This window comes from Lethenteron reissneri, chromosome 36 (genome assembly GCF_015708825.2).
Source record: "Lethenteron reissneri isolate LAM-NWPU_2019-01 chromosome 36, ASM1570882v1, whole genome shotgun sequence".
In the NCBI taxonomy this organism is placed as follows: Eukaryota; Metazoa; Chordata; class Hyperoartia; order Petromyzontiformes; family Petromyzontidae; genus Lethenteron; species Lethenteron reissneri.
Genome location: NC_083814.1, coordinates 11,313,033 through 11,339,224, shown reverse-complemented (window position 1 = coordinate 11,339,224; position 26,192 = coordinate 11,313,033). Strand labels below are relative to the sequence as shown.

Here is a 26,192-nt window from a genome sequence, read left to right as displayed (position 1 = left end):
CAGCACCGGGGTGCCGTCCACAACCAACCCACCCATCGTTGCGCCTACCCGGCCTTCATCGGTGCTCGCTAACAGCGCTCGCTCCCAACAGTCTGTTGAAGCCGAGACCGGGGATCTTAGTCGTTATATGCACCGGTATGCAGCTATGCTGGGAATGTATGCCGTGCTAGGCGAGGCTGCGATTTCAGCCGCGCCCTACGTGGCCCGAGGGTTGGCCGAGCAGTTTAACGTTCCTTGAGTCAGCACTTTTAATTTTAATCACTCAAGTCTCGTCCACGAGACACCTGTGGCATCTTCAGTGAGGTTGCATGTGGCCATTCCCTTCATCCAGCCCACTCAAGGCAGGCAAGCGTTTTGTCGAACAGTCCACGTTTTATATAACTCAACACATCCCGTGTCAAGAAAAAAGTACATGATAGGCGACGTTTCGGGTAATGACCCTTCTCCACAGAACATCGGAGGCCAGAGATTGCTTCCCACTATACTACTTAAAATTTTCTGGCCTAGGTGTTAAACATCGCCACTGGGGACACAAAGGCGGCCGGGCGTGGTTCTGACCACCGAACCCCTCGTGTGCCGTGCCGGCCTTCATAGGTGCTGTTCGCTGACAGCACTTGCCCCTAAAGTTATGTTGAAGCCTTTACCTTTGTGTAACTTCATTGACAGCGGGCACAAGTCTGCGTTGGGGTGCGTCTTCCTTTTTGTCGGAGCATCTTACAATCGCGAGAATAACGTTTAGTGCTGTTTGTTGCTGGCAGGTTGACATTTCGGTCCCCGTGGTTCAGCCGCCCGTGATAAATCAAAACAAAAAGGCAGCGACGGATAAGTCCAGGAGATTTATTCACCAATTCGAGGGCTGTGCGATCATGGAGGCAAGTGAAATGCACGCGGAATACAACAGGTGTCCTGTGCAGGTCGAGTCATCATTGTCGCCATTGTCATCAGCCATGATCCATCCACTGCTGGATGAGTCACCGCTGTCCATACATCGGACATTTTGGTAGAACCGGCGAGGTCTGCTCTTCGCCGGATGTTACAAGCTTAAAAAAACAACAGGGCCTTAAAAAAAAGTCAAGTGACACCCCACTCTGATAATAAAACTAAAAAAACCGAATCAGATTGACGTTAATCATATGCCAATATCCTACAACAGGCTTTCGAGGATTCCAGATATGCGTCAAAAACTTGTGAAACAGCTTGACCCCGTATGGTTGGGATTCAGAATGAAGAGCAAAGTCGAAATTCACTATCAGAAGTACAACTCGGATAAACTGTTACCACTTCGTACCGTATTCTCCGGCTTATCAGATGCACTCCTACCCCACCCCTATATTTAAAAACAAAATTTGGAGGTGCGAGATCAGATTTGTATAACTTTATCGACACGGAGGGCACGTGTGTTTTTTTTTTGGGAGCATCTTATAACCCGGAAAACACGGTAACAGACATGTACGTTGAACTTCTTTTGCACCGTACGTAGCCAACCGCGATAATGGGAGGTGCAGGGGAAGGACAGCAAAACTCAATACAAAAAGCGGAATAGACAAAGGCATCACAGCGTTTCATGTCAACATGAGCAGCCCTGAACGGTGCTCCCGGAACTATTTTAGCATGTGCCAACATCCATCTCACCACCTTAATTTGTGCTCAATGTTTTCTCGACTTTTTGTCCGTAGGATTATAGCAGATATAGGCAGCACTTACAAAGGGTGGTCACGGATAGGCGGTGCCTGTGAACTCGAATGGTAGTGCCTTACGCAACCGACCACCCCTGCTCCCGAGACCAGCCGAACAGCGTTCTGGGAAATGTTGAGCAAGATGTGACGGCAATGCCAATGCTTTCTAGATGACACGCAACCCGTACCATGTACAGGGTGCTCCAGATGACTTGTGACCCACCATTTGATTCTCTAAAAACTTACTTTTTTTTTTAAAGCAAGGTTTGTTTAAAACAGAAACGAATGAGCGAAGAGGAACGAAAAAAGGTTAGGGGTCAATTAATTGGGGGCCACAAGGCATCTGGACCACCGTGTGCCACGTCGTCAGTCGCTTGAACCCGGCCGAAGCTGGCGGTCTCCATGACAGATGCCGTGAGGCTGATGTCAAACATGACCACGGTATGATGTCAAATCGTGGTCGTGTTGTACGTCGGCCTCAACGACGGCCATGCGGCCTCGTCAACCGTGATCTGCCCCCGAGGTCGGCTCCAGTCCCGCAGATGCGTGAACGTGTTTAACCTTTGACGAGAAGTCGTCTTCGGCATCGTTCGTATCCCCAGCTTCCGTTCGTCCCAGTTCTTATCCCAACGAAACGGTGAAATGTACGCACGCCCCCCGTCAAATATGAACACCAACGTCCAGGGCGGTCACCGAAAGAACCCACCTGCCCTCTAAAATACAACACCCAAAAAAGGAACAAAATGTTTCCGACAGGATTCCTATATTTTTTGGAGGAAAAAGCAAAAAAATCTATTTACACTCAAGAAATTCGGTGGGATCCGATTGCGGTACGTCGCACATCCGATGTCGCTGGGGGCAAAAGTGCAGGCGGGTTTGTGAAAAGGACTAAAACATGAAACATCTTTAGAAAAATTACCGTTACACCGTGCGCCAATACCGCGCGAGCTGGAATTGGGTGGCGGTTACTTGGTTCGGGGCAAATGTGCGACGGTCGGATATGCGACGTTGTACCGCATGCAAATTCTTAATTCGCACAAAGTCTTACGGAAATGTGTTTTGGATCCCTGCCAGGTTATTGCTGGGAGGGTTTCAGCGCTGAGCCTTTATCTCTCCCCGTGAAATACAAGCAGATAAAACAACAACAACAACAACCAAATACGAGATGCCTCACTGTCATTATCATTCAGGTGATGTTACCCACTGTAGCAAGTGCCCCCCTACTCTCTGGCACATTCTTACTCACGGCTTCAGGGTTTGCTTTTGGCTCGAGTGAGCCGATTCTGAGCCATGCCCTTAACCCGAGCCGGCTCCGAGCTGATCTCAGCCGTGTTCAGGATTTTCCGTGAGCCGAGCAAAGCCATGGCCGAGCTGCTCAAAGCGACTGGGTGGCTCAAGCCTGAGCTAGGCCCCGACAAAGAACACGGCCCGGATGTGCTTGCGTTACTACCACGCCCTTAACATGAAATGTTTACGGTGAGTGCGAGAGAGCAACCTCTTGATAAGAGCAGCGCCGATCATTAAGGGACGGTGCCTCTTGCTGAGCATTTCCAGATGGCAACATCTCCCCTCTGTCTGCGTAGGTTTTCACGGGTTGCGCTATACGAGACTATCCGATGCGTTTTCGGGTTGTACACCGCGCGTAGTTTGGCGCGGTGGTGTCTGACATTTTGCTCCACATCCTGGGAGCGTCTTGTTCAGCTCCTGTTTGCGGTGGCGTGGGCACTAACCCTCGACTACGATCAGTCACAGACCCTCAACAAGTGACGAGCAGCCGATTACAGAATCCGCTAGCACACAATATGAAGCCCAGATAATTCACCCGTGGGTAATTACCAGTCAAACCCATTGCAGCCGTGTGGGGGTTTCGCGGTTGAGGTGTACACCTCTCCGATGCGCGTTCGTGTTGTGCCGCGTGTCGTTCTGCGCGAGGTCCGACGTTCCGCTCCACGCGGCTGGGAGCTCCTTCGGCAACACGGGCTGCGACATTTCAGCTCGTGAGAAATGTTGCAGCACGAGTTGGGAGCCCCTCAACCGGGTTCCTGGAGGAACCGAACAACACCGCGGCACAACCCGAAAAACACATCCTGAAAGAAGCTGCCAGCACGTGGAGAGCGAAATGTCAGACAAGGCGCCGGACCCCGCGCCATCCAACCCGAAAGCGCATCGGACATCTCTCGCCGTCGAGGCTTTATGCCGAATCTTCTATTTCCGCCAGGGCTTCTCCGGTTTTCCCCAGGCTCTGCCGGTATCTGAAAGGACGAGCGAAGCGACCGTTAGCGTGAACGCAGGCCACCCATCGCGTGGCGCAGTCACTAAAAACAACCGGCTAGCGCGTTTTAATCTCCAACCGCACCAACCTCTGAGTGTAATTTGCATCGTTCATCGTGACGTTTGATTTTAACCAAACTGACCATAATCATCGCCAGCGAGTGGGTGTGTTGTTGTGACCTGCAGTGTGGTGACTAGGTGGGTGAGTGTCTGTGTGTTGTTGTGACCTGCAGTGTGATGACTGGGTGGGTGAGTGTCTGTGTGTTCAATCTTAATTTTAGAACTTTCGTGACTGCAGGAATTATTATTTGGTTCTTTCGGTTAAGTCACGTGACTTAACCGTAAGAACCAAATAATAATGTCTGTGTGTTGTTGTGGCCTGCAGTGTGATGACTGGGTGGGTGAGTGTCTGTGTGTTGTTGTGACCTGCAAGTGTGGTGGTGGTTGAACACAGCAATGGATGAGACGAAACAGTCAGTGTCTGTTAGACCGTGTTGACGGATACCCAGTTAAAGCTCAATAACCAAAATAATATACGTCTAAAAAATACCAAAATAATATTCGTTAAAAAACTTTTTCTAAATCGTCATTTCCGCCTCTTAGAAAGTCGCCGAGCGGCGTTGCGCGACACTTACACCCAAATGCGGCCCAGCTGCACGGTGCCGCAGCAGCCCACGAAGAAGTTGACGGCGAACAGGGCCCAGGTCCGCGGGATGATGACCAGGGTGTACCGCGACCAGATGAAGCCTGCGAAAAAATTGTAAACGGCACCGCCACCGCCACACACCGTCACTCGGGCCTCCCCCACAGGGCTCTCTCTGGCACCCTCGGTGGCGGCGGCGCTAGGCCAGCGGTCGGCAGCCATGTAAAGACAAAGATCCCCTGTGTAGGCTTTGGCAGGTTGTTGGGAACGAGTGCTGTTAGCGAGCACCTATGAAGGTCGGCAAGGCATAATGATGGGGGCGGGTGGGTGGGGGGGTTGTGGCCAACACCATGCCTGGCAACCTTTGTCTTCCCAGTGCTGATGTGGCAGGACCCTCCTGAAAAAGTCTTGAGACTCGGGAGGAGGCTTTCCCCTAGGTCCAGGGGTTTGGCAGCCAAAATAACAAGGAGAATATTTTTTTTTCGAATTCGGTAAAACAGAACCTGAATATTTCAAGAGCCGCAATGCGCGTGAATACGAGACGGTGGGCGTCTTAAATAAATAATGTCACGAAGCGGTCCTTAACGAGCTGCGGAGCTGCAGGTTGCCAACCCCTGCTTGAGCTGCTTGCCCCCCCCCCCCCCCCGTCTTCGTTAAGGGCGCATCAAATGTCAAGCTTGAAAGATTCAGATTCGAATCAGCATTGCGAGTTAATTAGCATGAAAGCGAAATAATGAACATCTCTCATCTCGATCTTTTTTTTTTACGTCTCATCCCACTCCCGTCTCTATTTTTGTCCACATCTCTCTTGTCTCACTGCATCGCTATATCTCTCGTCTATACCGCTTCTCTCATATCGATAGGAGCTTAGAACTTGAAATAAGTAATATATAAAAAAAAATTTTTTAAACATGCTTTACTTGTAATTGCAGAACTCCACGACTCCAGGAAGTGACCGCAACGCTTGCCATAACGTACGGGACCGTGGTGATTTACAGCCAACGTCAGTTGAGCGTGGACAATTAGACCCAAGCCGAAAAGCATAACCTATAAAAATGAATGTTTAAAAATAAATTTTTTTGATAGAATATAGTATTGTCATCAATATGACATAAGTATACCAAGTTTGCAGTCGATACCACATTGGGAAGTGGGTTAAAATTGAGTTACAAGATTTGAGGATACGACAACGACAATAACGACAACAACAGACAGAGTGAGTTAAATAAAAGTGCGTAAAAAAGGGGTCCCCTCTGAAAAAAATATTTCTACTTTAAAGGCCCATAACGGCATGACACCACCACAGCCTGCTACGCTCTTCACTTCAAGTCACATGTGCATTGAGTCACGTGTGCCCATCCATATTCTTGTCCTGCGGCCCTCAACGAATGGACCGCTCGCTTGTTCGCTCAAACGAGTCACACGTGCCGCCCCTACACGTGCCAGCGTGGGAACGGTAGCCGATCTGTCCGGCGTCGCATCCGACGCTTCGCTCCGCATCGCTGGCAGCTCCTTCGGAAGCCTCCGGGGACGTGGAGTGAAAAAATAAAACCGTTGAAAAAATCCGGACAAATCGTGCCGGATAACACCGCGGCGGTGGCGGTAGCGGCGGCGGTGGTTACAGCCCAGACGGCGCGTGCACCGGAGAGCCGGAGAGCACGATTGCGGAAAACCCCGCGCGGCGGTGAATTCGCAGCCGTTCGGGCCACGTTTGCAATAACGCATGTCGAGTGAAAGCGTCTCGGTTATAAACATGCGGCGGCATCAGGAGGACGGCGTCTCAGTGCCTCTCCAGAAATGGAAATGAATTTGGCGGATGCGCGATGATTTGACAGCGAAGAGGGTGGGGAGGAGGAGGAGTGCACCCGGCTAATCTGTCGCGTAAATATTAATGCTCCACTGTGTTTGACATCGGGAACGCGCGTCGCGCGTGAACGGCTGGGGAATACAACAAGCTGCATGACTAATTTATCACTGCGACTAATGCAGAAAATAATATCGCGCAACACTTTCTTCCGCAGCGGCGGAAGTAATAGGTAGTGAGATGTTTACCAATTACGAGTCACAAATTTTTAATTGAAATGGAGCCAATTATAACATCGTGCCGAAAAGTGACTGCGACATGCACGTAGTTTTGTAAATATTGACGCAGCCTGAAATCAAATCATCCTGAATTTGCCAGGTTTCTCGTCGTATCTCAGAAGCTAAGCGGGCTTGAGCCTGGCTGGAACTTGGACGGGGTGATCGTGAGGGGCTTGCAAGGTGCTGTAGGCGTGATGCTGCTCGATACATCCCAGGAGATGGATGAGTGTCACCCCACCCCCCCCCCCCCCCCCCCCCCGTCGCGTGACACGTGGTGTGTTTTTTCTACGGAATTCCCGGCTTTCCTCCAACATGAAGCCCAAGTCTCCACAAAGGAATTGGCCAAACGCCCCAACGTAGCAGGGGGAGCCTCCTGAGAAAGAGTCTTGAGAATTGAATTTGGATCATATTGACCGGGAGGAATGCGTTTCAGCTTTTTAAACCCTGGACAAATGTTCGAATCGCAGCGTTTGTGTATTGTGCAAATACCATCAGCAGTTCCTGAATAACTGCATTGTGATCCTGTTGCCTAAGGTCACCATCACAATAAATTTCAGCAAACATGACGGTGGCCTATGATGACAAGAGGACCTCAACACATTCGAAGGGCACCCTTAGTGGCAGCTGTCCCTGTGCGGCAGAAGACAACTCGGCACATAGCCTCCGGGCAGGCTTAGTCTGCCAGCAGGGGGCGATGGTTACTGCTGTGCGTAATCTCAAATTAATAACACTGGTCAACAAAAAAAAAACATTTTTTTCTGGCCTAAACTTTTGCAGCTGTTTTAGACTAATTTCAGGGTGCCGATTCCAAATCTGATCTCAGATTTGCTCTATTACATCATTTTTATGCTATCGGCATACCCCATTTTCATTGATTTTACCCGAAATTAACTCTGTCACTTATGATTGCAAGTTGTTGCGAGTCAGTGACTGCTTTAGTGTTAAAATATGGTGCTGTATTTTTAGGATAATGTGTTTATATCATTTTATGTAGATATCCACATTTATTTAATATTTTTCTTCTGCAGTTTTTATTGAAAATGCAATTTTTGATATCTCAAAAACCTGATGTGATAGACAAAAACTGATGCCAAATTTGGAATCAGCACCCCAAAATTACCTTAAAACCGTTGTAATACCTTATGCCAGAAAAAGTGTGTTGACCAGTGTAATGCGCCGAGTAATTTCTATTCTGCTATAAAACTATTAAATTTCTAGCACGGTTGGCTAAGTCCTGTGCGAAAGAAGTTCAACATACATACGTACGTTAATCATAATTTACAAGCACGATGAGCACAACGTGTTGAGTTTTCCTCTTAAGCTCTGCAAGGCTGGCTAAATGCCAGGAGGCGATACACATTCCTTATTCTGCTGTGGCTTCCTGGCTGTGCAGTGCAAGTGTGTGTGTGTACACGCGTGTGTAAATACAGTGGGAAGGGGTGGTGTAGCGGCTAGCGAGCAGGGCCAATACCAGTGACGATTACCTGAACCGGTCCTGGGCCCCTCTTAGATCGACTCAGCCACAAATTAGTACCTGGTGCAGTGTGTAAAATATCAGCACTGGGGAGACAAAGGCGGCCGGGCGTGGTGCTGGCTATCCACTCCCTTTTGTATGTTGTTCCGGCCTTCGTAGGTGTTCACTGAAAGCACTTGCCCCAACAGCCTGTTGATGCTATACAGGGGATCTTTGTGTATACAGTGGCGGTGCTAGGCTTAAGGAAACTATGCAAATGTGTAGGGTCCCAGGTAGCTCAAGGGCTAAGTAACACCATTGACCAATATCTAAAACATTGCTGGACCTCCTCCCTAGGTTGTGTACTGGGGAGACAAAGGTGGCCGGGTGTGGTAACAGCCATACCATTCCCTTGTGCGTTATTCTGTCCTTAATAGGTGCTTGCTAACAGCAACTGCCCCAACAGCCTGTGTTGGCTACACGGGGTATATTTGTGCGCGTGCAAGTATTCTGTGTCTGTCTTGGTACCCGTGTGTGTGTGTGTTAACTGGGGGTGGCGGGGATGTAGCAGAAACATCCTTGCCGGTTATTATTGCAAATAAAAAAGATGCAGCTCGCTAACGGCACGTGCCGCCACGACAGCCTGCATGGCTACAGCAAGATCTTTGTCTTTAGTCATGTGCCGATGAGGTCCTTGCATGCAAGCGTGTACGTGTGTACGTGCTTGCAAGTGCACGCGTGCGCGTGTGTGTGTGTGTGTGTCCACTGGAGTGTATGGCGCGATTATGTTACCAGATAAGCAGAGGACGCCGGATTGGCTTGCGCTCAGCTTGTCAGCAGGTCGCGCCATATCGGCCATTCCGGCCATCACCAGCCCCTAGGGTCAGGAAGGGTTTGGGGGTGGCGGGGGTGGTTGGGGTTGGTTGGGGGTCAAGCGAGACGAGTGGGGTTCGGGTGAGGTTGAGGAACACAGAGCGGCACAGTAGTAACAATCGTGCCTCGTAGTGAGAAGGGCATGGGTTAGATTCCCGACCCGGGTGCCTTTCTGCGTGTGGAGTTTTTAATGTTCTCTCTCTGTTCTGTGTGGGATTCTTCCCATAGATAAAAACAATTGGAGTGTCATCGGCGTTGGGCAAACTTCCCAGTGTGGCAGGACCCTCTTCAGACTCGGTGTGGCTTTAGTTTTTATTTGTATTTTTATTTTATATACAGTTGAGGGACGCAATTCCACTGCAGTCACCTTACATTTCCCTTGACGTTTCTGTCACGGAATGTTTTTAACCGAGAATGTTTTTTGAAAGCAATTTGTTCGATCCAACCGTTGTCACTGGAAGTGTATATATTTTTTTAGTTGCTATGGACTTATGTTTTGTGCACCGTTTTCGATGTCTTCCCTAAGGCAGTTTGTTTTTGCACCGATTTATATTCGCTGCACGGCCGTACGTAGTTTAGAAGATCTTTTTTTTTGTCGTTTTGGTGACCTCGTCTCACCTCTCGCAAATGAGACTGCGTTCTCCGTGTTTAAGTTCCCTACCTGGTTCTACGAAAATCAACCTGTGACCGGTCGAAACGGTTCAAGTGCGACCGCTGCGATGGGGGGAACGAAGCGGTTGCCGCAGAGAGGGGTTTGGAAAACGGTGACGTTAAACAAGGTCATGAAACTGCAAACACTGCGTCCTACGCCACATGTTTACACACGCGTGGGCATGCGACAGCCACTGTCACTAGGGGCTTGCTTATTCACGATTAATTCGGTTACTGTATTCTACGTGTTGCTGAGACAATACTGGATAGCATTCTGACGATAAGCTGAACTATATTACCCAACCTAAACGCAATTCAGGAGATGCAGGAGATTTGTAAACCTCACATTTGATGTGTGTGGAGAGCAGTGGTGTCGCGGTTTAGCGCGCTGCACGATGAACTTATCGACCCGGGTTCGATTCCCGCTCACGGCCAACACCAGTTATGATGATCTGAACTGGTTGTGGGTCTCCCCTAGGTCGACTCGGTCTCAAATGAGTACCTGGTTCATTGTGTAAACATCGCCACTCGGGAGACAACCACCCCCTCCGTGTGCCGTGCTGGCCTTCATAGGTGCTCGGTAACAGCACTTTCCCCAACAGTTTATTAAGGCTGTACGGGGGATATTTGTCGTTGTGTTGAGCTGGTGACGCGACCCAGGTGTGGTGCATCCGCCGCTCGTTGCAGAGGTTCGCGGTTCCATTCCGGCGGGCCACCCTCGTAATCGCTGCTTGGGGTGTCTGAACGATCAAAATGAAGACGTGCCGCCTGCTTCGCGGTGGGCGTTAAAGATCCTGTGCTGTCGGTCGCAAGAGTAGCGCCATTGCGTGCCAGCGTTAATGGTTTCACATTTGTAAAGGTTGCTCGCAGGTTACTCCAATGGAATATACAGGAAGCAATCATCGCTACCTCCCCCTCCAGCACTGTGGAATATTGGCAGGACCCACTGAGATTCAGTGAGGCTTTCCTGCGTAAACAAGTGTAATGATAAAATAACTTATACGCACTTTCCCCCCATCGCTTTATTTAAAGATAACATTTGTGGGGTCCGTCTTTCAATCCAGTCGCTGCGAGTGCGATCGCAGTAACTTTATTGACTTTCCGGAGCGTCTCGTAATCCAGAGAATACGGCAAAGAGCTCCCCGATGCGCGCTTGCTCCTCACCTTGTCGATGGGCCGTTGCCCACGTGGCCACAAACACGGCGGTCAACGTGTACAACCGACTCCTCGAGGATGCAGATGATAAACGGGCGGCGCTCGTCCCACGTCCTAAACCCCCCCCGATTCTACGTGGCCTCAATCTAGGAATATGTTTTGCGTCATCGCCCCGGGTGATTGCGAGCGGACGGGAGCGTTTGGCGAAGCTGTGGCGCCATCCCGACGTAAATCTCTCTGGGAGGGCTTTGCTCACCCATTTGACGAGCGGGGCGTAGAAGAAAACGGTCTTGGGTCCTGAAAAAGAAGAATGCCGTTCGCATCATTAATATACACGGCGTACGGTTTCAAAACAAATATTACATACGCTACTGCATATATGTGTTCATCCACTTGCTGGATGAAGGCCTTCCCATGCCATGTCGGTCGTGGGGATTGTTTGACCATACTTTACCGCATTGGTCAGGCGATGACAGAAGGGGGTGAAGGGGAACACTGAGACTAGTTAGCCGTGGCTGGGAGTCGAACCGGGGCTAGCCAGGTTAATGGCCAAGATCGCTAGCCACCGCGCGAATAACAATTTTGAACATTTATAGAAAATCCAGGTTTGTTTTCGTAGGGCCTTGCACATGTGCGAGGCTGCCAAGTGGCCCCGCCGAGATGCAGATGAAACGCAAGACGGGGGAGCAGACGCACTCTGCACACACTTGGCAGCAGAAGGCCCGGCACGCCTTGCGTCTCCCCGGCTCCGCCACACACACACACGCGCACACACGCGCGCACACACACACACACACACACGCACACACGCACACACACACACACACGCACACACACACACACGCACACACGCACACACACACACACGCACACACACACACACGCACACACACACACGCGCGCACACACGCACACACACAACAACAACAACAACCGCCATTCGCCACTAAGTGGCGGTGACGTCACCACGATGCTTGTGCCAGGCCAAGTGCACCTTGAGGCCACGTGAAGTGTCGAAAGCCCGCTGGCAGGAGGTCACGGGGCAGACCCAGGTGCCACTGGTCGACTGACCGAGATGACCGAGATGACTGGCTGATGCACCACCTGTGCCCCCTACTGTGCCAACTTGCTGTGCTTTAGCCACCCGGCGCTCCGCTCGTTGTTGTGAGCGTCGCTCCTCCGCCCTCCGTTGTTGTTGGAGGGCGACTGCCTCCAACTGCCCAGTAGCGTCCTTCACGAGCCTCCTCCACTGAGGCCGATCTTGACACCGCTGGTACCAGTCATCGGCAAGTCCACTCAGCTCCACGTCCTCCTGTACCACATCACTCCATCTCTTCTCCAGCCCGTGCCGCGCCCGTCTAGCCCCCTCGATCCGGCCGAACAAAAGCTGTTTAGGCATGCGGTGGCTGGGCATGCGGGCTACATGACCCAGCCAACGCAGCCTTGCCTGCCGGAGGAGCTCACTGATGGGACTTTGCCCAGATCTTTCAAGGATTTGTGAGCTCCTCACACAATCCAGCCTGGTTAAACCCAGGATGGATCGTAGGCAGGCCAGCCTAAATGTTTCCAACCGGCGAAGATGCTCCACCAGGGGGGTCCACGTCTCGCAAGCGTAGAGAAGGGAGGGAATGACCGTGGCCGAGAAGACCTGAAGCTTCGTGCGGAGCGACAGACCAGGTAGCTTCCACACAGCGTTACGCAACCGATGAAAAGATATTGCCGCTCGACTGATTCGGAGTGAGACCTCTGCTGATAGACTGGAGCCGGTCATAAGCATACTGCCCAGGTATGGGAAACTCTCCACTCTCTCCACAACTGCCCCATCACCAATTGGGAGTTGTGGGGGTGGAGTGTCCGATGGTACAAAATACCCAGGCAGGTGCTTGGTTTTGGTGGGGCTGATGGTAAGGCCCCACCTCTTAGTGGCACGCTCCAGTCTCAGCAGCAGCGCCTCCAACTCCTCTTCTGAATGAGCAGCTATTACCAAATCATCGGCATACATAACGTGGTTGACCAATAGGGAGCCATCCCTTGATCGCACCCGGGCGTCGATCAGCCTCCCATTATATCTGTACCAAACGGAAATTCCCCCGGTACAGCTATTGAAGGCTTCACGAACTACGCGGTCAAAATAGATGTTAAATAATGTGGGAGCCAGAGGACATCCCTGTCGCACCCCAAGGTGTACAGGGAAAGGCTCCGACTCCCGGCCACGTAGTTTTACCCGGGCCCGCTCACCATCATGAAGGTCCTTAATGATCGTGAGCAGAGGGTCAGGGACTCCGAAAGCACGAAGAACAACCCAGAGTCCAGTCCTACTGATGGTATCATAGGCCTTGACCAGGTCAATAAAGCAGAGATGTAGGTCTTTTTGGAATTCCCTACACCTCTGCTGTAGCAGACGGACAGAAAATATGGCATCTGTGCAGGACCGCCCTTTCCTGAAACCGCATTGGGGCTCCGCAAGCCCCTCCTCAGCGTGCCTAGCAAGGCGATGTTGAATAATCCTTGCCAGGACCTTACCCGGCACACTGAGGAGTGAGATGCCCCTGTAGTTGTTACAGTCTGTGCGGTCCCCCTTCTTAAAGAGGGGGACCACCAGGGCATCCTTCCAGTCCTGCGGAACCCGTCCAGTGGTCCAGACTGTTGTTATGATGTCATATAGGGCAGTCTGTGCACAAACGCCACCCTCCCTCAGCATTTCGCTTGGGAGATCATCTCTGCCCGGTGCCTTCCCTGGTACAGGTTTATGTTTAATTCGTGGTTTAGTGGTAATGAATTGAAGGTGGAGGGGTTACCAGCCCCTCACACCCGTCCAGAGCCCCCGTTTAGCCACTGTGGTGGTCACAGACGCCATGAGGGGAGAGGCCAATGGGCATTGGCCCTCCCCCCACAGCAATGTCCACGACAGTGTTGCCCACACACACACACGCACACACACACGCACACACGCACACACACACACACACGAGTCTTCACGAGTTCGCACGCGTACAGAGAAGAGCAGTGGCGCAGTGGTTAGCGCCCACCCGCGTCCTTCGAACCCAGCAACCAGAGTTAGATTCCCAGCTGCGGGCTAACGGTTAGTGGAGAGCGACATCCCAACCAGTCCTGAACAAACACCCCTCCACTGGGCTCTTTATCAGCAATCCACATTAACCAGCGTGGCGAAGTATGGTCAAAAGGACACCGAACACCCGTGAATGATGGACTGCGCCCATTCAGTTATTTTGTTTGTTGGGGAAATATGGTGGTGAACGGGGCAGAGCGGTGGCACAGCGGTTAGCAACACTGGACCATGAATCCCGAGTTGAATACCCGGCTGCGGCTAGCGTCAGTGAAGAGTGCCATCCGAACTGGACCTGGACACCCTCACCCCACACCCGGCCTGTATTTACCAATCCGCATTGACAAGCGCGGTGAAGTATGGTCAAACATTCCCCATGATCAAGAAGATGGATGGGGAAAGCTTCATCCAGCAGTGGATTGGCAATGAACTAAACATTTTACATTTTAAAGTCATTAAGTAAATAAAAAGGGATCAAAATTTTTATGTTGCTGGGCTTGGCTGCTGTTGAGAGAATGGGATGGGTTGTTTTTTTCCACGTTTGATAAACAATCAGAGAAGTTCATAAATCTTCTTGGTTCTTTCGGTAAAGTCACGTAGAAGGGAAATAATAAAATAATAAAAACAAAACATTATTTTATTATTTCCCTTCTACGTGACTTTACCGAAAGAACCAAGAAGATGAATCCCTGTAGTCACGAAAGCTTTAAATCGAAATTTAAGTTCTTAAGTATTTGTGCCAATTCATCGCACGGACAAAAGGAGAGGAGCAGAACTTGCAAGGCAGCATTTTTGGGCATTAGCAGCACAGGGCACACGGTACTACACCCACCCACCACCACCACCCACCAACACCCACCCACCACCACTGCCACCGCGAAATTCATCGATAAAATTCGATTCCCCCCCCCCCACTCGCGATGACCTCCGTCGAATCATTCACGTTAGATTGTATTATCCGCGATTCAAGCCACGAGCAAATAAATGATGCCGATCCTACGGTTGTCCTGACGGGGCGAACAAAATTGTAGGAATGAGTCGGGGGGGGGGGGAAATAAGGCGGCAGCCGGTGAGAAACGAGCGCCGGTAAAAACAGCAGAAAATAATCGATTCTTGAAATCCATCCCAGCCCCGTTTTTTGTTATTTTATCATACTTTGCTGATCCACAGCTCCAATGACCCAAAATTGCCAAGCAGCCTGCCACTAACAGCACCATGTAAGAGCTAAAGAGTTCATAAAATCAACGAGTAAAGGTCATGGGAACGGTAGCCATGGTGGTAGTAGCGATAGAGCAGCGATAAGAAGGCGACCGACCACCATTGCGGTCACGTTCGTGACTGGAGCGATTTGGCGAGTACTGGATCATCAATCGCCCCGACTGCTTTACGTTGAACTCTATCGGGTGCGGTGAGGTAGGAACTGGAGGCTCCACGCCAGATATAACAGCAGCAGGATTCCAACTTGGGCCTAATCTGTAACTCTGTATAGCAGCAGTGATAATTATTCAGCGAGTTAAAGATGAGGGCTTTGCCGTGCAAATGCAAATGAAGTTTCTTCGATGCTTCCTTAGCAACACGGACATTTCATCCGAATTGCCGGTTAAGTAAATGGTGAAATCTTATCGTACCTTTTCTTATTTTATTTTTATAAAGAGCCTTTAAACAACTTTCTTTAACATAAAAAAACAAATAAACTATTTAGATGGCAGGGGCGTGCAAAGGATTAGGAACCGGGTGCTGACGTTGGAGGGCGAGTAGGAGTTAGAGAAGGTTAGGGGGGAGGGGAGAGATGGAGGGGCGGGAAGAGAAACAGCATGGCCAATGGCAAAGAGGCGAATCGTTAACAAGGACACACACCCTGTAGGTAAGCACGACAATGGGCGCCGTAACGAGCGTGGAAAGAACGCCAAGGGCACCTTGGAGGCGCCTCGTGCGGGCAGTCACGCAGCCCACAGCCGACCCCGGGCACGCGCGCGCGAGCCCGCCTGCCCGCTGGCGGAACGGCTCGAGGGCCCACGGTCAAACACGCCCCAATGCCACGAACCCTGCGGAGCCGCAGACTGCATAGCCATAACGACGGCACGTCGCCCGTCGCCCAACAGAATCCATGCCGCCGTCTCCTGGAAGCCGAAACGCTGCGTCACACTTGAACGGTGGTCCGAAGGGGCGGACAAGAGCAAATACCAGGGAGAAATTTCAGCCACGGGGTCAGTCCGGGTCAACGGCCCGTAGAATATTTACGCACCCGGCACGCCACATCCAGGATACGCCTCTCACTTATTGCCGTGGTATTCTGGTCACGAGCGTCCTGCTTCAGTTTTAGATAGGCACCCGAGTCGGGATTCAAACCCAGGTGCTCCTTTCTCCGAGGCACGAGTGTTACCACCACGCCACGCTTCCTCCCTATTGGTGCGGTTGTGTTTTTATCGAAGAAACTGAGCTGATGTTATCGCTCGTGAATGTTCTGAAGCTACCCAATAATCCATAACCGTACTGTACACCAAATGTTCAAATGATCTGTGCAGTGTTCACGCTGTCCGCTATGTCAGGCGTCAAATCTTCTGGGCTCTGGTCAGAGGTATTGTATCCTCTGGATTATACCACACTCGGGAAAGACGCGCCCTAAACGCGTGTCAGTAGTGTTCTACAAATCTGGTCTTAAACACGCATACACACAACACACAAGCACACCTGCCAGATCATATACGATAAGATGCACCCACAACTTTTGCCTTAGAATACAAGAGTGGTGGGGGGGGGAGGAGGTGTGCTTTGTGATCCAGAGAATACAGAAAATGTTATAAGGAAATTGTTTAAAACTAAATTAGATGGATGTTGTTGTTGTTTCATTACGCATAGTATTTTTACAGCCCCCTTTCTTTAGAAATCCGCTGCTGGATGAATTCCTCTACAAAATTAAATCGGTCACGGGGAGTTGCTTTAAATATAATTCGCCGGCTCAGATATCACTTGCCGCTGATGTCAGCAGTGGGTGGGATTTGAATTCGGGTTACTGGGTTCATCGCGTGGTGCGATAACCACTGGGTCTCGACCCCACCTGTTAAGCACTCCAGAGTACCAATAATGATAATAGCACTGTATTTTACAGCCCCTTTGTCAATCCACTGCTGGATCAAGGCCGCCCAAAGGTAGTTAACATCTCACGGATGCGAGATGTTCACTACCTCGCCTGGTATACAGGAGGTCGTTGGTTCGATCCCGACCCTGACGCCTGCTGTTTGTGTGTGTTTCTCTCTCTCCCGTGGTCGCATTGGTTTTTCTCCAGGTCTTTCGGTATTTCTCTCCACGTTTAGAATCAACGTGTGTTTAGAGTATTTGGCTGCTATACATTTCCACATCATAAGCCACTTTGTTGAGCCGTCATTTGTGGCCAGGTCGCTTCTGAAAAAGAACCATATAGCTCAGTGGGCCTGGCCTCATCAAATAAAAAGTTAATGGTTAGTAGTTATGATCGGTCACAAGGGTTGTTTGGTTAAATGCGTGTTGGTGAAGTGGGGGGATCGTACCGGTTTGCATGCCGCCCGCCACTGATGTTAGCCGTGGCTGGGAATCGATCTCAGGTCACCAGGTTCATAGCCGCAGCACGCTAACCAGTGCCCCACTACTCCACTTCTTTATCAATCCACTGCTAGTTGCAGGCTTACATCATCGTAAAGGTCTTGGGGGTGGTGGTGGTGGGGGGGGTGGGAGTGTGACCATACTTCACCACTGTGGTCTAGTGCGGGTTGGTGAAAGGAGGGGGCGGGAGAGGCAGGACCACATGCCACTGAAGTCAGTCGTGAGTGGGATTCGAATTCGGGTCACTGGCTTCATAGCCCAGAGCGCCAACCACTGCACCACCGCTCCATCTCATATAATAGTCTACGTTGTATTTCCCCCCCCAATTATTGTGCTCGTTTAATGTTCGTTCAAATTCAAGCAATTTAGACACGAACCTTGAATGCAGCTTCCACAGACAACCCTGTTTTAGTCAGAGATGTCTTTCACTCGTTTTAAAGATGCAGCAATCGAGGCAAGTTAAAGAGTGAGGCCCTTAAATAAAGTTGCGCAAACAGCCGCTGTGCAAAGGTTTGTTTACGCAAGTTAAGCATCTTGACCAGAAGGCCACCATCATCTGTGCCCGTTTGTTCAACTCTGTCTGGCAGCCACACTGGACATCAGGACTTATCATTGTCTCAGGGTCACAGACGCACTGTGCCAATGAAGGGTTAACTGGATGATCACGAGTGCAGACCGCATCGTCTGAGAGCGGTGACAAATGTGTGAAGATAAAGGGTTGGGGACTGACTACCGGAACTTCCTGCTCAGCGTTCCACGACTGCAAAACGTCGCGTTCTGCCCCTGACCAGTTAACCGCCCGCACCCAGTTGCAGTGTTTGTACTCGGTGGAGATGTCCACAAATCCAGGGCGGCCTGCCGGATTCTAACCTCGAACCTCTGCAAACGAGTGTTTATCCTGGCCACGCGTAATAAAAAGTAAGAATGCGAACTTGGAACGCGCCTTCCGCAGAGCGCCCGCTCACCCTCGTAGACAGAGAACCACGCGGAGGCACGAGGAGCAACCACACGTGAGTGGGGAAGGCAGCCACGTGAAGAGCCGACGCCAATAATTGCCCAAGCTCTGCGGTCCTCTACATATGAACATATTTTCGGCTAATTAACGAGCGACGTCTAGTGTGTATGCCCAGGATCTAGCTATACTTTGGCGCTGAGACGAAGGAGGCTGTGGAGCCTGGTATCTGGAGGGTGAGTTGTGTGACTTAGCCTTGACCCAAACCTCCGCGAAGACCAAACTTTTCCCCATCAGGTTTAATTTGTTACCCCGTGGCTGGCTGTAAGTCAACGTATGCCGACGCCACGGCGCCCAGCGGCACTGTTTGTCCTGCACGCGATTTTTAAAAATGTAATTTACATTTTTATGATGCCAGGCGCTGAACGTCCCACACGGTTATCACCGGGGGCCTGGCTCTACCGTGCAGGCCCAAAAGATAGCGTGCATCAGCAGCGATGGCATCTCGCTCTCTTTTACGGAAAAAAAATGTTTATATCAAGTGCAGCGTCGATGCTCTCAGCATGGTCATCGATGACATTTAAGTCTGGTTGTGCACTTAATTCGGATAAATTCCAACACCGAGAAATTAAATACCCTTTTGGCCATCGCGCAACGAACTTCACCCGCATGCGGCACAGCAGGCGGGATAGTGCAGCCCTCTACGGTGAGAACCAGCAGTCCGCTTGAGGAAGGAATCTCAGAGGTAGTTCTGTGATATCCTCTACTGTGGACCGCTGTCTTAAAGCGACGGTGGCTGTGGCGGCGCTGAAAGAGATCCGAAGAGATTTCTGTCGTCTCAGGACTTGACGTCGCGAGCGCAACGGGGATACAATCGATGGGAAGACAACAAATTAGATATTTTTTTAATTAAAAAAAGTGGAACGTAGGCGACGGCGCTCTGACAATGCCAAGCCTAGACAATGTTTGTGAGAGGGGCTGAAGTTTGGCGTAAAACTATCTGAGGGTGTTCTAGTTGAAAAGTGACTGGGCCGCCAATTATACACGATATTTTCTAACGCTTTCCAAATCGGGTTGAAATCATTTATGCTTTGGCCGTGCCTGTCTGTCCATCCGTATAACTGTGTGTGCATGGACTATGACAAAGGCAAAGATCTCCCGTATAACCTTAACATACTGTTGGGGCAATTGCTGTTGGTGAGTAGCACCTATGAAGGCCGCTACGGCCAGCACTACCCCCCACCGCCTTTGTCTCCCCAGTGCTGATATTTTACACACTGCACCAAGTACTCATTTGAGGCTGAGTCGACTTAAGGGAGGCCCAGGACCTGTTCAGATAATCATCACTCGGTCGCCGGGTTCGTAGCGCGGCACGCTAACCGCTGCACTACCGCGCGTGAGCGTGCGTAGGCGTGTGTGCGCTATCAGTGACGCAAACTCATTAGCCCCTTCCCTCGCTTTGACGTAGACGTCTGTTTCTGATGAAGGATTTCACGCCAGACGGTTGAAAAAGCCGGGCCTCGGTGGGGACAATTAGGGGAAAGATCATGCTGGGCCACGGCCCATTACACTGGCAGGCTATGAAACCCAGAGCCAATGAATAAAACATGTAAGTGGCAATGAGTCCCAGGGACGATGATTTGGGCTCCTTCAAAAGAACATCGACTGGGGGCGCAGGGGTTGAAGGCGCGGTGGAAACGCTCGTGCCTCACAGCAAGAGTCGTCTGGGTTCAATTCCAGACTCGGGCGCCCACATGTGTGGGAGATTGTACATTCTGCACCTGCTCTGCATGGGTTTGCTCCAGGTTTTCTGGTTTCTTCCCATAGCTAAAATAAAATAAAAATGCAACAGGTATTGGGCAAACATCCCAATGCTGAAAACAATACGTTTTACTCAATCTGGATGACACACAGCCACATCAGCCATACTGCCCGTCTTTTAGTTGGAAATGTTTAAGTCTGACACTCGTTTAAATATTACATTTCAGAGCGTACGGCATCAGGACTGTAACTTCACATCGCAGTGAGCTGCCTCTGCTGAATACAACATCTCGTAGAGTAGGAGGCCCAGATTCTCAGCCGTGGCTCTGCTCAGGCTCGGCTCCGGCTGGACTCAGAGCCCGGTTTAAGTTGCACGTGGTTTACGAGTCAGCTCACTGTAGCCAGAGGCAAGTCTGAGCCAAGCTGCAACTCTGAATATAATGCCTGAATCTTTAATGCCGATATTTAATATTTTATTTTACCAGATAAGGCCCACTGAGCTATATAGCTCTTTTTTTAGAAGCGACGCTGCCACAAATGATGACTGTGGTTGTATTTCGATTTAAAGCTTTCGTGACTGCAGGGCTTCATCTTCTTGGTTCTTTCGGTAAAGTCACGTAGAAGGGAAGTAATAAAATAATAAAAATAAAACATAACAAAATTATTCTCACGACGTTTCGGCCACAACGCATTCAGACTCTGTCGCCTCGACGGACCTGGTTTTCACCTGAGGACGGCTGCTTGCGTTGTGTCCGAAACGTCGTGAGAATAATTTTATTATGTTTTATTTTTATTATTTTATTACTTCCCTTCTACGTGACTTTACCGAAAGAACCAAGAAGATGACTGTGGTTGTGTTTGCCTTTTATTTTGTCTATCTCTGATTTCAATGTAAAACGACCGTAATTCCCCAGATTACAAGAAACTCCCGAAAAATACGACATACACCAAACTTGTTCAGGGTATCAATAAAGTTATGCCAGTCTGATTACACATAAACCCACACAGCTAGCTCCCAGATTATAAGACTTCTGTTCTAAACGTGTACATAAAGAGTGCATCTTATAGTCCGGAAAACACAGCACCTGTACAGCCCTTTTGTCAATCCACTGCTGGATGAGGGCCTCCCCACACCATGTGGGTCGTGGACATGGATAGATGCTGGACATCTGTGAAAAAGAGTTTCATAGCACATCGGATTCCTCCAATCTAAATACATTCTGATTCAGCGTACCATTGGGCCCTACGCATGACTCGGTGACCCGGGATGCACCCCGATCTCGCCAGATCTCGAAGTTAAGCAGGTCCGAGCCTGGCTCTAACAGCGCGTGGACGGGGGAAAGGGGGGGGGGGGCGGCCACCGTACGTGGTGCCGGCTCAACGCCCACGACGCGATGTCCGGAAAACCGCGCCGGCAATTGAGCCGGCAACCGAGCTGGCAATCGAGCCGTTCTGGTTTGGCTTAGCGGCAGCACGCTGCACTCTTGCGGGGACCGACACCAACTGTGCTCTTATCGTCAGGGTCAAACTGACCCTGACGTAGTTCCACCCAGGACAAAACCTGTATTTTTTTGTGCCGAAAATACATTTGGCGGCACCTAACTGCCCACACGCAACGGCGGGCTGGAATTGTGCGCCCCTCGTTTTTGAAGTTGAGTTTTAGTTTAAGTTCATCCTTACGTGTTATCCGTGTGACCAAAGCCCTGATGAGACCAGTCGGTCACCTCTTAAGGTCAACCCGTGGAATGCACCCGCATGCAAGCCTTGCACGCACGCAGCCAGATTATCAAAACAGGTTCCGCTCGCTCTATGCGGGTTCGGTTTATGCGATTTTGCGCTGTACACGCGGCTCAGCCAGTCTCCACACAAACATTCGCCACATTGTGCGGTTTAAATTCACTCCACATGCGGCTATGCGGTCGCACGTGGGACAGAGTGCCGGATTATCCTAGTAGCAAGAGTAGCTACACATGCTACGGGCCCAACACTTTCAAGGGCCCCGCGCTAAATGTTTTCAAGCTATCAATTCCGGTTCAGTGATTCTGCACTTGCTCTATTACTATAGTACTATACTGCCTTCAACTTTTAGGTCTGGGTATTTAAGGTTAGCCATTTGTCGTATTATCTGGCTATATAGCAAATGAAAAAATTAAATGACTCTACTATGCAAATAAAAAATGTTGTGTTATCATTTTTTTTTTATTTAGGGCCCCTTTATAACATATGCTGCAGGCCCCGCACTAGCTTAATCCGGCACTAGAGGGACAGCATTGTGTCCTGTGTGTGGTGTGTGCACTACTCAGCAGGCAGCTGCCTCTTCGTGCAGTGCATTGTGGGTTGAGTGACTGTGCACTAGGCGGTTTCGCTATGTGCGCCCTTTTTTTGGAACGCATCTACTACTACTGCCGCGTAAAGCGAGTGAGACCTGTACGCTGTCGAATGAGGGACTCCCCATCATGCCGTATTGGTTATTTGACCATACTTCACCGCACTGGTCAGTAAAGCAGGCGGGGAGCTGGAGCACAAAACAAGGGTGGTTTTTGCTGCACTGCCCACGACTGCCCACAAATGTCGACACCACCTGTTAACTTCTGCGTGGTGGTCACCCATCCCCAAGCGCTAGTTATGCTCAACAGCTGCTTAGCTTCCGAGATTCGGTTAGGTCAGGCAAGTAGATCACTGACTTGTTCAGGGTCTTGGAAAATCTATATGTGACTGGCTATACAAACCACATACAGCTTGCATTCGTCCAGTGGTAGATCGATTAGGACGTTTTATTATTGCGATAGCTATCATGCTCTGGGAATTTGTCCAATGTGGCATTGGTAATTGCATTCCACGGATTATGCAATAAAATGTTCCCCCTGTACACATTACTGTATAGGCAAAAGTTTTTGGTGCGTCTTGTAATGCGGCAGGCACGTGTAAACCCTTAACACGTAGGCTTTCGCGACCAACAGTATTCATCATAAAGGCTTTTGGGTTAGATCGCGTAAGCATGTGTCGTAACCCTCCACCACCCGACACAGCCATTAAAGGGATTTGTCACGTGAACAAAACGGGCCAATTAGTTACTGCCTTGGCCCACCGGTGTGTTGGAGAGTAAATCCACGTGGTAATTACATCGGGCAATCTGTAGGTGCGTCTGCAACCAGAGTTGTGTGAACCCGTTTGGGCGCGTCTTACTTTCCAGACATTCTTATAAAACTGGTGTGATGCGGTATGTGCGTTGTGGAATTTGTGAAAACTGGGTTGGGTTCCTGTGCTGCCTGATAAGGCAGGGCTTGTGCAGTCACGGTGACATGGCCATAATCTCGCGCTCACCTATACCGGTGGCACGGGACAGACGGTTTGGGTTAGCGTTGCCCGTCTCACGTGTGTATCCGCTCAACGCCCCCCTAGGTGGACTCAGCCTCAAATGAGTACGTGGTGTGGTGAGAAGTAAACCTCGCCACTAGGGGGGGAGATAAAGGTGGCCGGCCGTGATGCTGGCCACCCACCCCGGCTTTCATAGGTGCTCGCTAACAGCACTTGCCAACCAAAACATCTGCTTCGGCAATACGGGGTATCTTTGTCTGAACACGTGGCAGCCACGCGCATATTAATTAGTGCACGTGTACAAACTTGCAGCAACATAGACCTTCATCCACCGCTGGATGGAGGCCCTCCCACGGGACTCGTGTAACCATACTTCGCCACACTGGTGGCGTAACACGACCAGCCGTGGGGAGCCAATGGAACTCGCGCACGGGTTCAAATTGCCGGGTTCAAAACGGAGTGCGCCAACCGCTGCGCCACCGCTCCCCTCCAACAAAACAGGTCGCTTGGCACGCGGCCTCGTCTCGCTTGTCAGCTGAGTGCGCCTTAAGGCGCCACGTCACACGGACGCAACTGAACTCGGTGTACTGTATAAACATGTGTGTTAGTATACAGTACAAGCGTGGGGAGCGCGAAAAACCCGGTGACTCCCGCTCACGGCCAACACCGGTGACGATTATCTGAACCGGTACCGGGCCTCCCCTAGGTCGACTCAGCCCCTTGGTGAGTAAATAACATCGGCACTTCGGGGAAGACAAAGGCGGCCGGGCGTGGGTGGTGTTGACCACGCCTCCCACTCAAACCCCCCAACAGCGTTCTAAGGTTATACCACGTAGTGGGGGAGGGGGGTCATTGTCTTTTGTGCGGACCGTATTCTGCGGATTATAAGACGCGGCGGATGCGTCTTATAATCGATGTCTATGATTTATGTGTTTTGTTCAATGTGTCTGTGCGCGTTATACGAGCCGACGCGTGATCGTTCCGGAAGAAAGTGGAACAAAGAATGAAAAAGCGTGCAACGAAATTGGCAAACGCGCGCTCGAGATGAGTGAGTGAGTGATGGGTGAGTGAGTGATGGGTGAGAGAGAGATGAGAGAGTGAGTGATGGGTGAGAGATGAGTGAGTGATGGATGGGTGAGTGAGTGATGGGTGAGAGAGAGATGAGAGAGTGAGTGATGGGTGAGAGATGAGTGAGTGATGGATGGGTGAGTGAGTGATGGGTGAGAGAGAGATGAGAGAGTGAGTGATGGGTGAGAGATGAGTGAGTGATGGATGGGTGAGTGAGTGATGGGTGAGAGAGATGAGATGAGCACGTGGACTAGAGAACATCGCTCGGATCCGTGTCGTCGTCGTCAATCGGGGCTGGCTACGTACGGTGCGAAAGAAGTTCGGCACACGTGCGAGAGACTGGCTTGTGCGGAACAACGCATCGCCAGAAACTCTGGGAGATGATTGATGGCATTCGGTTTAAGAACACGAACGAAGGTGACGGCCTGAGAAGAACGTCCAAAAGGAGATGGAGCTTTGATTGTGGATTGACCATGGAAGTTTGATGATGATGGTGGTGATGGTGGTGATGTAACTACGTGACCACACACACACACGCCTTGTCCCACCCGCTTGTCTCACCGCATTCGTGGTTCCAAAAGGGTCGCATCTTCGCCGGTAAAGCAAGTTCGATCCTGTTCAATGACCGATGCAATGCGGCTCTGAAAACGGCTGCCATCCTTCCTTGTTGTTGCTGCTTCTGCTGGTGCTGCTGGGTTGGTGGTGGTAATGCCGATGGCGGTGGTAATGCCGATGGTGGTGGTGGTGTGGCAAGGGAAGGTAACGTCACCCACCCTCCGCTTTATATAGATTCTACGACAGTATATGTGTCTCTACACTCGAGGCACACACACACACACGCAGACACACACACACAGACAGACGCACAAATACCAGGGGCCCGGCACTAGACGGACAATTGCGCTGTGTGTGTGTTCACTGATGAATAGCTTAATAATTAAATAAACGAATGACCCACCCACCAATGGGCACACAACACACCTAACACACAGCACACGCACAAACCCACCCCCCCTCTCCCGATCTCAAGGACAAATCACCCCCCCCCCCCCGCTTCCAATGACACCCGACCTGCTCAATAAGGAGCAGATCTACGGAATGCTTCCTAGGATGATGATGACGGCGGCGGTGGTGGTGGGGTTTGGCGAGCCGTGATGCTGATGCTGTACGCAAAACCCGGGAGCGGATTCTGGTGGAACGGAGTGGAATCCGCGAACCACGCCACGCTCGCTCGCTATACCCGCACGGAGCGCCGCGGCGCGACTCCATTCCGAACGAAAGGAGACGCCACGCCGGGATTTTGTGATAATTTGTTCTGGGAAGGAACGCGTTTTGAATGTGTAGCAATTTTTTTTTGCACTTCCGTGTAAAAAGTGTAAGGGGGGGGGGGGCTCATAATCATCCCTCCCTGCCTTCACAGGGCAAGGCAGTGGTCAAGCGTAGGATGGCACCATTGAACCATACGTTTCGCAATTCGTGCAATGTGTTTGCTATAATTTGTGCGCGTTCTTTAAATTGGTTTGAACCGGTGTCTAGAGGGGAGGGAGCGGTGGCGCAGCTGTTGGGGCGCCGCAGAGCACGCGGTGGGGGAATGGGCCCAAGCAAGTCGCTTCAAGCAATTCGGCCACCAAACAAACAGCACG

The 26,192-nt window shown here is 50.8% G+C and overlaps 1 protein-coding gene across 1 annotated transcript; it reads right to left on the bottom strand.

The window, feature by feature from the left end:
- Window positions 1-823: 823 nt before the first annotated feature.
- LOC133351135 (mitochondrial pyruvate carrier 2-like) lies at window positions 824-25,565 on the bottom strand. Its single transcript, XM_061566116.1, has 5 exons — window positions 25,111-25,565; window positions 11,061-11,101; window positions 8,918-9,002; window positions 4,583-4,694; window positions 824-3,928 (listed from the first exon to the last, which is right to left on the bottom strand). The coding sequence occupies exons 1-5, from the start codon at window positions 25,205-25,207 to the stop codon at window positions 3,868-3,870; spliced, it is 396 nt and encodes a 131-aa protein (XP_061422100.1). The 5' UTR covers window positions 25,208-25,565; the 3' UTR covers window positions 824-3,867.
- Window positions 25,566-26,192: the final 627 nt, after the last annotated feature.